General features: G+C 47.6%; 1 protein-coding gene across 7 annotated transcripts in view; it reads left to right on the forward strand.

Annotated features, from left to right (window-relative positions):
* The window catches only part of TENM4 (teneurin transmembrane protein 4), a 695,703-nt gene that overhangs the window by 469,470 nt on the left and 212,673 nt on the right, over positions 1-13,560 (forward strand). For all 7 annotated transcript variants that reach the window (XM_084894429.1, XM_084894427.1, XM_084894432.1 and 4 more), the window contains one exon: positions 12,392-12,647. In XM_084894429.1, the coding sequence (XP_084750555.1) occupies positions 12,392-12,647 (256 nt within the window). The remainder of the gene's footprint in view (positions 1-12,391; positions 12,648-13,560) is intronic.

The following is a 13,560-nucleotide window of genomic DNA, read 5'->3' on the forward strand; positions in this document are numbered from 1 at the left end:
GGCTCTGCTGCTTGGGCAAGCTACTCAGACTTGCAGAGCCTCAGTTTTCTCATATGTAAAAGGAGGATACTTACACCTACTTCCAAGGGTGGTTGTTATGGTATATTATCAAACACTAAAACTTTTTGTAGTGTTCCAAACTATTGATAGGATTGCTGTTTTGCCATAAAAATACAGACATTTTTGCATTAATTTGCTGAATATACCCACTCAGCCTAAGTACTTCAGATTTTTTTCTTCTTCTTTTGCTTCTAGGCATTAGGAGTAGAAAGAACAGAGAGATAGGGGTCTTGCCTTTGCCATTTCCTAGTGGTGTAGATATGAGCAGGTTTCTGATTATATATTTCTGTTTTCAAATAAATTTTTTAAAAATTAATAAATGTTTACATTTAATAAAGTTGCACCCAATGCTAGGACCTGAGATATCCCATTGTTGAAAGAAAAAAAAAAAGTCATAAACAAAGACATGAACAGGTTTATGAGACTCAGTTTTCCTTTCTGTAAAATAGGGGAATTAAGACTTATTTCACAGTGTTGCTCTGAATATGGAAGGAGACTTTTATAAGACCTCTGCTTATAGTCATGTGTCAGTAAATATTAATTCTCTGTCCCCCGACAAATTCTGCATGGATAAGAGCTCCATTTAGTTTCATTCAACAGCATTTACAGAGAACTTAATAGCCTGAGGAAAGATAGCTGAAGGTACAGGGAAGACCAAGCACTAGTGAAAAGACAGATAGGATATCTGCTCTTGGAGACCCTACAGTTCCAGGGGAATGTAATTAGAGGTAGTCCTAAGGAGCTATGAGAGTGAATTAATACTTAACATCATCTGAATCTTATCTATTGGCCAGTCACTGTACTAAGGACTCTACCTGCACTGTCTCACTCCTTTCCTGAAACAACCCCAAGAAGTAGATGGCACTATTACCCCATTTTACAGATGAAAAAGTCAAGGGTTTCAGTGTGTAGACTCATCCAAAGCCACTAAGCTACTCAATGATGGACCCTGGTTCCAAACACACTTCCATCTGACTCAGCACTCACTCAGCACTGTGCTTTTGGAATGAGATTCATGGCATGAAAATGGAGTCCAGAAAAGATTTGTAGCATGGCCGGTATGTAAGTAGAAGAGATGGGATTTGAACTCAAAGCAGCCTGAGCCTGAGCCCTGGTACTTAACCACCATGCAGGAGTGTCTGTGGGTTCTGGCCACCTGCTGCTTTCATCCAGAGATGTCAGTGTCTTTTCCAAGAGGAAGCAGTTTCTTGAAAATTACTGATGAATATAAAATGCAGGGGAGGCACATGAACATGATGGATAAGAAGTCACCTTTCTGTGTGCTGATAGTTAGCCTCCTGCAGGGTCTATGCCATGGTGGGGGATGGGTAGAGTAAGGAAAAACAATCTGATAAACTGCCCTGACCTTCAGTGCTGGCATCTGTTTCAACAAAGTAGACTGCTCCCTGTGGGAGCCTTGAGATTCATTGTCTTGATTTCCTTTTCATGGCATCCTCAGCTGTTGATAAAAATACCATTATGCCCACCTCAGTGATCAGCTGTCTACCCTGTACAGTTTGGAAAATGTCAGCTCAAGTTTAAAGAGAAAGATTGGAGTGCCCAGAGTGTTCAAATTATACCATGCCCCTCAAGACTCCGTGACAGCCCCTGGGTAAAAGAGATTGTCATGTACCCCAAAGAGAGAAGTTGTCTGCCTCTAGCTTCACTACCTGTGATATATATCTATATCTATAACTATATCTATATCTATATATCTATATCTATATCTATATCTATATCTATATCTATATCTATATCTATATCTATATCTATATCTATATCTATATCTATATCTATATCTATATCTATATCTATCTATCTATATAAAAGCCTAAGTGACTATTACAACAGAACAACTGAAATGACCGGAATAACTGGTTGCTATGATGCACACTGACCATCTGAGGGGGCAGACACTCAATTCGGAAGTTGCCCCCAGCATGCAGGCCCAGATCACCGATGGGGCCTGCAGGCCAACCTCCCAGTCCCTCCCCCCAGGCTGGGACAGAGAACAGGGTGGTGGCAGCTGTGGGACAGCAAGGAAAGAAGGAGGGGGGGAGGGAGTCGGGAAACCTGATGTCCCTGATTGCTTACCAGGCCTAGAAACCCCACCAGGGCACGAATTTGGTGGTAACAGGCCTCTAATATTAAGATAAGTTGTCTTCCTTGGAGCTTACAGAAGACACAGATATGCAAGCAAATGATAACTCAGAGTGAGCCAAGAGGGCCAGGAAAGCTCAGAAGAGGGGCCTCTAACCAAAACTGGGGGTGGTGGTTAGAGAGGCTTCCTGGAGAAGGTAACTCTAATCTGAGTTAACCAGGTAAAAGAGTGAAGAAAGCCATCTATACAGAAGAAAACCAGCTTGTGCTCAGCCATAGATTTGAGACAAGCAGTGAGGAGTGTCACAAGTGGCTTATAATTAGCCTGTTAACCTTGGTGCCTTTTTAAAGAGAGGAGTGGAGAGCTGTGGGTGCTGCCCTAAAGTGGTGGGCCCAGGCCAGATGTTGAGGAGTCTTGTGCTGAGGCAGTGGGGAGCTACTGAAAACTTTATAGCTGGGGAGTGGCCATGATCATTTTCTTTAAGGAAGCTCACTCCAGCTGATGGATAGCGAATGAACTGGGAGGCGGGTGAGCCTGCGGGCTGAGCCACTTATGTCGTCTATGACCCTGGCTTAGGTGTCCACAGATGAGGGCCTGAGCTAAGGTAGTGACAGCGGGAGTGGTGAGGATCCCACAGAGATTTAGAAGGTGAAAGCTAGAGTTCTTGGTAATCATCAAGTTGTTGAACCTGCAAAAGAGGGAGGAGACAATGGCGACTCCCAGAGGTCTGGTTTGATTGATTGGGTGCGCGGTTCTGGCAGCAGCTGATGATGTTGTTGCAGTAGCATAGGAGAGGGAGCAGAACTGAGGGCTGGGGAGCAGGGAGGCTTTGGTATTATGTATTACGTTAGACTGTCAGAGGCTGGAAGTTCAGGGAAGAGTTTGAAGCTAGCCATTTCAGCCTCTACTTGATTGACAGGGAGCCCACTATTTGGGGAGGCAATCCCTCGTAGAGCTTGGCAGGAAGGATTCCTTAAATTGAACTGGTTTTTGCTCCAGGTAACTTCCTGGCCTTGGTCCTGATTCTTTCTCCTAGAGCCTCTTCTCTCCCCTTCTAGCTGTTTGAAGGCACAGTGGTGTTCTGCCTATTGTCTTCCTTTTAGGAAATTCCCCAAGAGGAATGAGGGAAGGCTTGGGGATTCAGGCTGCCACAAGGAACCTCGGCAGAGCATCTATAAAATCAAAGAACCTTATTTTTCAGATAGACAAATTGAGGCAAAAAGAGGGGACGGGGACCTTCCCAAAGACACAGAGTGAGTTAACAGTAAAGCTGGGAACAGTTCTGCAGTGTTAGGCTACTACTATAGCATGTCATTGGATGTTTAATTTCCCAGCTATAGCTTGTGTGGCGCAAGAGACAAGACTTGGAGAACTAACAAAACATTTGTGGTACTGCACCTGGATTCCTAGACACACACATTTTTTAAAGCCCTTCTCTAACTCTTCATTCCAAGCTAACAGCCTTGCTCTTCTGCCTACCCCCATAGGAACAGTTTCTAAGAAACCCAGGGTCAACTTTAACTTGCTCCAGAGACCTAAAGAGGAGATCAGCCTCTACAATAGTGTGATGACCCACAATCCACTTCCCTCCACTGTCCAGTCCAAGATATCAGGGTGCATCACCCCCATTCCCACCCTAGGAGAGCCTTTGTGGCTGGATGAGGAATCCCATGTGCATTTCCATGAAGCCCGGGGATTCTGGTTCACTCTTGTGGGTGAGTACTCTAGCACTTGGCTTTAAAAGCCCTCTGAATAGCCCCGAAGGTGCCTGCCCCCTCTGGCTCTATGAGAGGCTCCACCCTGGTCAACCTCTGCTCCTTAAGGGGCCTTTGTCTCCCAGCCTGGGGGCCTTTGCTTTTCCCAATGCCTAGAATGCCCTCCCCTCCCCTATCCACTTCCATCCTGTCTGTACTTCAGTGCCCAGTTCAAAGTTCTTGCTCTTCTTGGCAGCTTCCTCACACCACTCCAGCCGGCCACCTGTCCAGCTGCCCATCCATAAACTGGAGTAGCCTTCAGGGTTGCGGCTACTGCCTGAAGCAGGCTGCAGAGGATGGCGCAGGGGGCACCTCTGCCTCTCTCTCCTCCCACTTCTCAGTGTCCTGCGGTGTTAACAACTAGCCAACCTGTCTGGAAGGTTAGCAGCAAGGAAGCCTGGGTGACCCCTTAGAGATCAGCCTCCTGTGACAGAGAAGGGCAGAGAGCAATTTGAAACTGGGGATTGGATGGGAGAGACAAACTGACTAAGATCTGCTGACTGGACTGCATGCCCCTGAGGGTCGCTGGGTCCCGTGCAGGCATGTGGCTGGCTTTCTGGGTCCCTCCTGCCAAATGCCAGTTGTGCTTCCCCGTCACTGTAACAACCAGAAAACACCCCTTCCCTGATTCCAGGCTCCCTCTTTGAAAACCACTGTGCTGTACAATGTTCCCTCGTTATTATTCCTCAATACAAAGCACTTCAGCAGTTTGAGTGTTCTCCCAAAGGCCTGCCATATTGTGACTTCAGGGTTCTCTATTTCACTACCTATCAAGACTAAAAGGGCAGCCTGGCTGGTGTGAGTCAGTTGGTTGGTCTGTTGTTCCATGAACCTGGAGTTGTGGGTTCAATTCCCAGTCAGGGCACAGGCCCAGGTTGTGGGCTCAATCCCCAGGAGGGGCGTGCAGTAGACAGCCGATGGATGTTACACTCTCACATCGATGTGTCTCCCTCCCTCTCCCTCTCCCCTCTCTCTAAAAAGCAATTTTAGAAAATTTGAAAAAGAAAGAAAGAAAGAAAGAAAGAAAGAAAGAAAGAAAGAACTAAAAGGGCAGCCTCAGGAAGCCCCACAGTCTGCTGCCCCTCCCCCTCTGTGAGTCCATCAGGGCTTCAGGCTAAATGCCATGTGGAGTCCCTGCACACTGGCCATGACATCGAATGAACAGAGCAGCCATAAAAGAGAACAGAAAGCATTTGTTCAGGGAAGGGAATCAGTGGGCAGAGAAAACACCACAAAAAATTCAGCCCCTCACCTCATGCTCAGACTGGTGGTTCCAGTTTGGACCTCACTGTTTTTATTCATTCTGGGTGGAAGCAATAACAACAACGGTGGTCATTATCTGTCACCCTTTGACAGGACTGTGCAGTGTGCAAGGTGCTTCCAAATACATTCGACAAGTGATGAAGCTGAAACTCAGGTTAAATCAGTTGTCTGCAACTGTACAGCTTGGAGGAGGCAGAACTGAGACTGGAAGGCAGGCCATCAGATTCTGGCTGCCGACTGCGGTGACAAAGAGCTTTCTGGCCTCTCCAAATTGGTCGTGCAGGCCAAGGTTCATTAGCTAAGCTCTCAGCACTGCTCCATCACCATCCCGCGTCAGTGGTAGTCGATGGCATTTTAATGGAAGCCAAATAACTCTTTTCTCTTGGCATTCTCAGGCAGCTGGAGTTTTGTGTTCGATGATAATTAAATACCAGCATCTTTCATATCTGACAATCTTTAGGGCCCGATTAATGACTACAGTGCACGCTGGGGTCACCGTTAACTCCGAAGCAAGGAGAACTTCGGGCGCCTGTGAGCTGTTTTACAGGCTTGGATGAGGGGCACAGGACCTGGCACCCTTTCTTGGAGCCAGTGCTGGCCTTAGATCCCAGGGCTATCGACACATTCGAATTCTTTGCCTGAGCCAAAGTTCTGGAAGTTTATGTCTTTCTCTCATGAACATGCTCATAAAAGAATAACAACGTACTCCGCTAGCATTCTAGCAGCCAGGCGTCTACAGTGGGTCTGGGCCCTGCTTGTAGTCTGCCCCTGGCTGGGTCATGCTCATGTGGCCACCAGGAATATTCCTCAAGCACTCCCTTGCTCCAAGCCCATCAAGGAGGCCCTCTCACCCTCCTGATAAAGGCTAAGTCCTTTCTCTTGGTACCAACACCCAGGCCTGTCGCCAGTGTGTTCACCTCCCCTCCTGTCACTGCCCCTTACAGCCATCACACTTTTTACAGGAATGCCTCAGAGGTGTCTCTTCCTCCTTCCCTCCCTCCCTCTCCTCTCCCTCTCAGACTCTGGACCCTCACAGGTGCATCTTTCCCAGCCTAGAAGGCCCTTTAATGCAGGTCACATGTCACTTCTCATGCAACCTTTCCTGACCCCACCAACCAGTCGGGAAGCACCTCTGTTCCGTGAGGCTCCAGTGGGCTGGTCCTGTAGGCTGACAGGGCTATAGTATCTGATGCTTGTGACAGGCATTGACACAAGCACTTCATGGGTCAAGAAGAGTGGACTCTGGAACCAGACTGACATCACTTAACAGTTTTGGAACCTAGGGCAAAATGCTTAGCCTTTCTGTGGCTTAGTTTCCTCACCTACAACGTGGGGAATACAATAGCACCTTCTTTATAGAGGTATTAAAGGGTTACATAAGCAAAGCAGGTAGAGCCAGTCACATAGTGAGTACTCAATAAGTGTGAACTATTGTAATGCCATTATAATTACTGTTTTGCATTGGTATCTTTACTAGACTGGGAGCAGCTCACAGTCAGGAAACTTCTCTGTTTCATCTCTGAGTCTCTGTGTACTGAGTCTGTGGCAGCCCTCTTCCTCCCCTTCCTTTTATTAGGTTACTAGGATGTGTTCTAGTGTACAGGTAAGGAACTAGAGACTCTGAAAACTTCAGCGACTTTCCCCAAACCATGCAGCTTGTCAGACACAGAGCAAGGCTGAACGTGTGCTCTGCAAACACTGGCGATTTGTCAAGGTCAGGACTCATCGTCGCCTTAAGACTCATCCAGTCCCTGCACACAGTGGAGAGCTGTTTAAATTTTCTGGTTGACTGAACTGCCTCCTGGGCCCTCTCTCTGGGGTATGCCTTGAACCCAGGACAGAGCCACCCCCCCCACGTGCTCTGATGTGCTTATCTAATGCAGAAAGGGGTCCCCATCTTTGAGGACATGAAGCCCTCTGTGTTCAGTCCTGAGTGTCAGGCTGCAGGCGTTCTCTTGGCTTCTGGCCTGCGTGTTGCACTACAGGCACCTTCCTGGACCAGGGCTCCTGGAAGCCAGCGGCTGCCCAGAGTGGATTCAGCTGTCACAAGAGAGGACCATGTTTCTGTTCCCTGCTGTTTCCCTTTCAAGGTTTCTTGCTTTGGAACCCCTTTCGTAAAGGCCGTAGAGTGGCCAGCAGGGTGATGACTTAAGCACTTTGCAACTTATTCAATCAATCATCATGACTTTATCCTAACCGTGGAATTCATAGTTACCATTTAAAAAAAAAAAAATTGTTGTACTGGCAAGCAGGCACTGTGCTAAGTACTTTACATGCATTCTCATAATAATCCTACAAGGTGGCTGTTATCTCCATGTAGTGATAGGAAAACCGAAGCTCCAGAAAAGTTAAGTAACTTGATCAACGTAACAGAGCTCATACGTGTCAGAATCAGAACCTGAACAGAGCTTGTCTGCCACCAGGTGCCCAGGCCTCCACGCCATCCCTTTCTATTACCTGCTGCTCTGCCCGGTGCTCTGAAGAAACCTCACTATGATCTTGCCTCAGGGAAACACAGGCTGGAGGATTCGGTCTTTGGGATTTTTGTGAATCCAAAATGAAAAATGTCTGCAGTGTTGGAGGGAACAAGGAAATAAATATATTCAACAACTTGTAGAGGAATAAAAAAACACTCTCCTGGAAAACCAGGCATGTAAAACTCAGATAAGCAAGTGGCCTTTACTGACAGATGTGCAGTGTAACAGTGAAACGACTCGTATTGGGGCTTGATTCAGAGATACATTTGGTGGCTAGATCTGCGAGAAGAGGATATAAATTGGAATTTAAAGCACAGCTTTGCCATGTAAGACGCTTACTCCCAGGGAGCAGGAAAGAAGCCATTGCTTGTCCATGCAAGAAGTCCACCTACCTCACTGGCAGTTCTGTCCCCCATAGTCTGAAAATATTTGCTGAGAATATAGAGATGAGTGGCACATGGGTCCTCCCCCTCAGGGCATGGCAGTCCACTGTGTACTTGGCACTGGAGCAAAGGATATCGCTTTCCATCATCTAGAAAGTGGTGACATGGGAATGTGTGCACCCTGTCACAGGCACACAGACCGAGACCAGGGAGCTGAGTGAGTTAGTGGGGGCCACCCAGCTAGTGAATAGAAAGCAGAAGAGAGCTCCTATTTCAGGCCATCTCTGTCTCATTCTTTCACTGTTGTATTCCCAACACCTGGTTTACAGGACCTGGCACAGGACAGGCACATGGCACGTGCTGAATGAGGGGACTGGTTCTGAGTGTCCCTCCGGAGATGGAAGTGTAAACTTGGGAGGGAGAAAAGAAGGCCCCTCACGAGCCTGCCCTCCTGGTCATAGGAGCAGAAAGGACACTCCAGTGAGACCAGAGGAAAGATTTGCTCCTTGAGAAAGTCATGTCTTTTGTGGGGAGAGGATGAAGTTGAGTGAGCTTCCATTGCTGAGCTGAGGCCCAAAACACAGCCTTTCCCTTGGGAAGCTGGAAAGCATCAAGGTTCCCTCTCCAAGCATTCTCACAGTGGAAAGGGGTGAGGGAAGGGAAACAGAGCTCAGCCGAAGCATCTGGAACTCTGGCTCTAGGCAAGTAAGTAAAGGCCTGCATGGATCTACCCCCTAGAGAGCCCATGGTGTTCTATCATCTTTTACAAACAATTATCCTCTACACTAGCCTTATCCTCCTGGATGGATGGCCCAGGCCATTTACATGAGCCATTCACTCAGTAAACCCGTCTGGAGCATCTGCCCAGATCTAGGATCTGTGAGCACAGAATGGACAGGACATTTTACAACCACAAGCTCAGGAGGAGAAGGAAAAGGTGAGCGAAGCAGGCCATCTGCTATCAGCATTCAATGGAAGAAAAAAGAATTTTAGGGAGGATAAACCAAGGAAGGCTTTCCAAAGGCAGTGGCAATTGAGATGAGCTTTAAAACAATGGAGGAGAATTTGGAGCAAGATGTTTCCTATTCCCATAGGAGAATTTACTTTTAGAATTTTGATTTTCATATCTGTGACCACTGGTCTTACAGTTAGAATCTCATCATTGAAGGCCTGTTGGCAGTGCTTACAAATAGTTATCAAGCCAGAGCTTTTCCACTTAGTCACAAAACAGAAGTCTGTAGGCTTGCAGGCAGCCCTGACCTGAACCAGTCCTTCCACACTTACTGTCTATACTGAGGGTCTTTTCCTACATTTGGCCAAGATGGTCAAAAAAATGTCTGTTTCCTGCAAAGTCACCATGGTTTGGTAGCAGGATTCAAGCTTTGAATTAGTAAGGACCACTCACTAGTTTTATAAACCTCAGCTTCCTCATCTATAAAATGGGAATGACAATAACATTGCCCCCTAGGGGTTGTTGTGACCATTAGAAAAGTTAAAGCTATGAAAGTGCACATAGTAGGTGCTCACATGGCAGTGACTATGAATATCAATTAGGTGAAATGTCATGAGGAGGTTGGCTCCTAAATTGAGGCTACTAGGAAGGACTAGATCACTCTTGTCTGCCGGTCTCTGATGACCACTGGACAGTAGTGGTACAGACCCTCTAACTGCTTGGCAAGCTGGACTGCAGCCAACAGCCTGAAGGGATATGGGTAGGGGGACACTCAGTCATCCCAGGAGGCCACTTCTTGCTGCTGGCTTCTGTCCCAGGCTCCAAACGCCTCCATTAAAGTGTTGCCTGAGGACAGCTAGACAGAAACAAATGACCCTGCACATTCCTGCCTTCTGCCTGGTCTAAAGCTGTCTGCTCTCTGCCTGGGCCCCTCTGCCTGTTCTTCTGGCTCCCAGGTTCTCTCCCCTCCCATCAAGGGGCCGCCTGTGGGCACCCTCCTGGTCCAGGACCACAGCCTGGCATATCCTCGAAGGATACCTGGGTAACTTCCTCATTGGTGTTGAGGTTTCGGCCACTCAGCAAATCCCTTGTCCTCTCTGGAAAAGTGTGGCTGGAGTGGAGGGCACAGGGAGAGAGCTGATGAGAGATGAGACTGGAATGACAGGTGTAGATCAAACTCTGAAGGACTTAGTAGTCCTCAAGTGGGCCTTATCCTGAAGGTAACAGTTTGTATGAAAGAAGTGATCGCTCAGATGGGTCTCTATTTCCTTTTTTCTGTACCTGCCCTCTCCTCTACTCTCACCAGTCTTGCTTAAAAGATTGGGTTTGCATTAACATAATGCTTAAAAGATTGAGTTAGCATTAGCATAAAAGATTGAATTACCTAAAAAGCCGAGAGTGATACATCTTCCACTAAAAATAGCCATAACAGTGATAACCTCACATTTAACTGAGCTTGACAGTTTCCAGAAAGTAGTCTCCTGGGCCAGCCTTTGGGATACCACAGAGCCTGGTCTGGGTTCTGTGCTTCCTGATCCTGTCTCCTCTATGAAACGCAGGATTCTCGTGGGGGAACTAATGACGAGGAAAGCTTTATACACTGTGAACTTCAGAAATATTTCCTTCCTATCGGTTGCCTCATTTGCTATCACTGTAGCTCTGATTTCCTTAGTAAGCTCATCCCCCTTTGACAGGTGAAAAAACTGAAGCTCAAGGAGGTTAAGTGACACAAATTATCTTAGTCTTAGGCTGTTGAAACTGAACGGTGGCCCTGATGATCTCTGAATCAGCTTCAGGCTAGTCTTCCCTTTCTTTTTTTTCTTTTTTTCTTTTTCCTTTTTTCTTTTTTTAAGAATAGTGCCAGTTTGCAACCTAAGAGCTCTATAGTCTTGTCCTGTAGAATCTAAGAAGTCCAGCAGCTACCTTTCATCCCTCTCCTTCCCCTCAGTTCACAATGACTGTGCTCCTTCTGGGACAGCTGTTAAGGCCCATGATTTTAACCTACATTCATCTCCTAATCAAATGTTCAATCAGCCACCTCCTTGGATTTCTCTTCCCTTTATGCTTTCTCATTTTTTTTTTTCCTAATATAGACAGGCTGAAAAGTTTTCAAGTCTTTAATTATGTTTTATTTTGTTTTGCTTTGCTTATCAATTCTTTTACTCATTTCTCTCTCCTTGTATTTTACTTTAAGCAGTCAGAAGGGACCAAGCCATGCCAACACTTGGCTTAAAAGTCTCCTCAGCTAAATATCCCATTTCATTGCTCAGGACTTCTACTTCCACAAAACACTAGAACATAAACACAGTTCATCCAGGTTCTTTGCCACTTCATAAAAAGGATCACCTTATCTCCATTGTCTGATAACATGACCCTCATTTCTGCCTGAGACTTCATTAGAATTGCCCTTCATGTCTATATTTCTACCAACATTCTGTACATAAATTTTTATCTGTTCTCCAAAAAGATGGGAGTTTTTTCTACTGCTCTCTTCTTTATCTGAGCTCTCACCAGAATCTCCTTAACAGTCCCTTTTTGGCAATACTAGGGACCCTAAATGGGCAGTCAGACATCCCTCTCATAATCCAGGACTGCTGGCTTCCAACTGCTTTGCCTGCCTGCCTTCCTGATTGCCCCTAACCACTTCTGCTTGCCAGCCTGATCACCTCCTAACCACTTCCCTGCCAGCTTGCCCCATAACTGCCCTTTCCTGCAGGCCCAGTTGCTCCCAACTTCCCTCCTCTACTGGCCTGGTCACCCCTAACTGCCCTCCCCTGCAGACTTGATCACCCCCTCTCCCCTCCCTTGCAGACCTGGTCCCTCTCAACTGCCCTCCCTGCTGGCCATCTTGTTTAAGCCAGCTTGTGTCCACATGAGGGCAGCCATCTTGTCTGTTGGAGTGACGGTCAATTTGCATATTACTTTTTTATTATATAGGTTAAGTTTTCCTAGCAGGCACCTCAAAACTCTCCCACACATTACCCATTACCCAGTCCCAAACGGCTTTCACACTTCCGGGTACTTGTCAGAGTATCACTCCTCCTCTCAGTACCAATTTCTGTTTTAGCATGGGCAGCTATGACACAGTGCCTTAGACTGGGTGGTTTAAGCAACAGATACTTCTCTCTCACAGTTCTGAAGGCTGGGAAGTCGAAGATCAGGATGCTGGTAGATTCCGTGTCTGATGGAGCCCTCTTCCTAGTTTGTAGACAGTCGCCTTCTTATTATATCCTCACATGGTGGGGGTAGAGGGAGCCAACTCTCTAGCCTCTTCTAAACCTCATTACCTTCCAAAGACCCCACTGCCAAATGGCATCACATTTGGACTTGGGATTTCAACCTATGAATACAAGGGGGGGACACAAGCAGCTGTCCGCTGACCACGCATGCTTGTGCCCTAGATCACCCAGGCGGTCTGCAGAACCACTCGCGGCTCCGGACGCCACCACCTCCACTCTCGCACGCCCACACTCCCAACCAGCACCACGCGGCCTCCATCAACTCCCTGAACCGGGGCAACTTCACTCCAAGGAGCAACCCCAGCCCGGCCCCTACGGACCACTCGCTCTCCGGAGAGCCCCCTGCCAGCGGTGCACAGGAGCCAGCCCATGCCCAGGACAACTGGCTGCTCAACAGCAACATCCCCCTGGAGACCAGGTATGGTGGTGGGCGGGCTGGGGCTGGGGTGCAGGGATGGCAGGTGGCCAGAGAGCAGCCTGGCTGAGACCCCAGGGACTCAGAAAGCTGGGGTCAGGTGTGCAGCCTAGGGATGTGGCTCTCGGACTGCCAGAGATGGAAGTAAGGCATAATGAGCGTGGACTTGAGAATCAAAGAGTCCCTGGGTCCAGGGCTAGCTGCCACTTGCTAAAGGTATGATCTTGGTCAAGTTGCTACACCCTCTGGGCCTTATTTTCCTTGGCTACACAATGGGGACTTACTGGCTGGAGCAGGCCATTGTAAGAGATGTGTGAAGGTGTCCAGCACAGGTATGTGATAGGATCAGGCTTTCAGTCCATGATTGGGTCCATACCTCCTCCCTTCCCTACTATGATGTGGTGTCCCTATGCCTCGTATGGAGCCTGCCTGGCCTGTGGTGCTCAGTAAATGCTCTGCCCGCTCTTCTGCTCCCCTCCCCCGACTTGCTTTCCTGCTGGCCCACCCCCTATATACTCAGGGGGGTCAGTGACTAGTTCAGGCCACAGAAGCAGTTGATGCACAGTTAAGATTTGAACTCAGTTGCCTGACTCTGTGTGCAGTGCTATCTGCTTAGACCCTGGCCACCATCTTCAGGTGTCTCCTGGTCTGGGCCTGCCACCTCTCCAGCCCTATGCAATGCTTTCTTCAGCTCAGGAACTCAGTAGCTGGCCTCCTTCCCTCTGATTAGCCACTCTGTTTCCAAAATTAAAATTTTCTTATGATTATGAAAACAACAAAACTCCCTGGAGAAAAGAGAGAGATATCAGAAGCAAAATGAGATTTACCCATCCTCCTACCCCTACAAGACAAGCAGTGTGGACTGGAGATAAAGTGTTCCAGTCTGGCACCTCTTAACCCTCTACCCTATTTCTCA

The sequence above is a fragment of the Pipistrellus hanaki genome (assembly GCF_964339955.1).
Source record: "Pipistrellus hanaki genome assembly, chromosome: 9".
Classification (NCBI taxonomy): domain Eukaryota; kingdom Metazoa; phylum Chordata; class Mammalia; order Chiroptera; family Vespertilionidae; genus Pipistrellus; species Pipistrellus hanaki.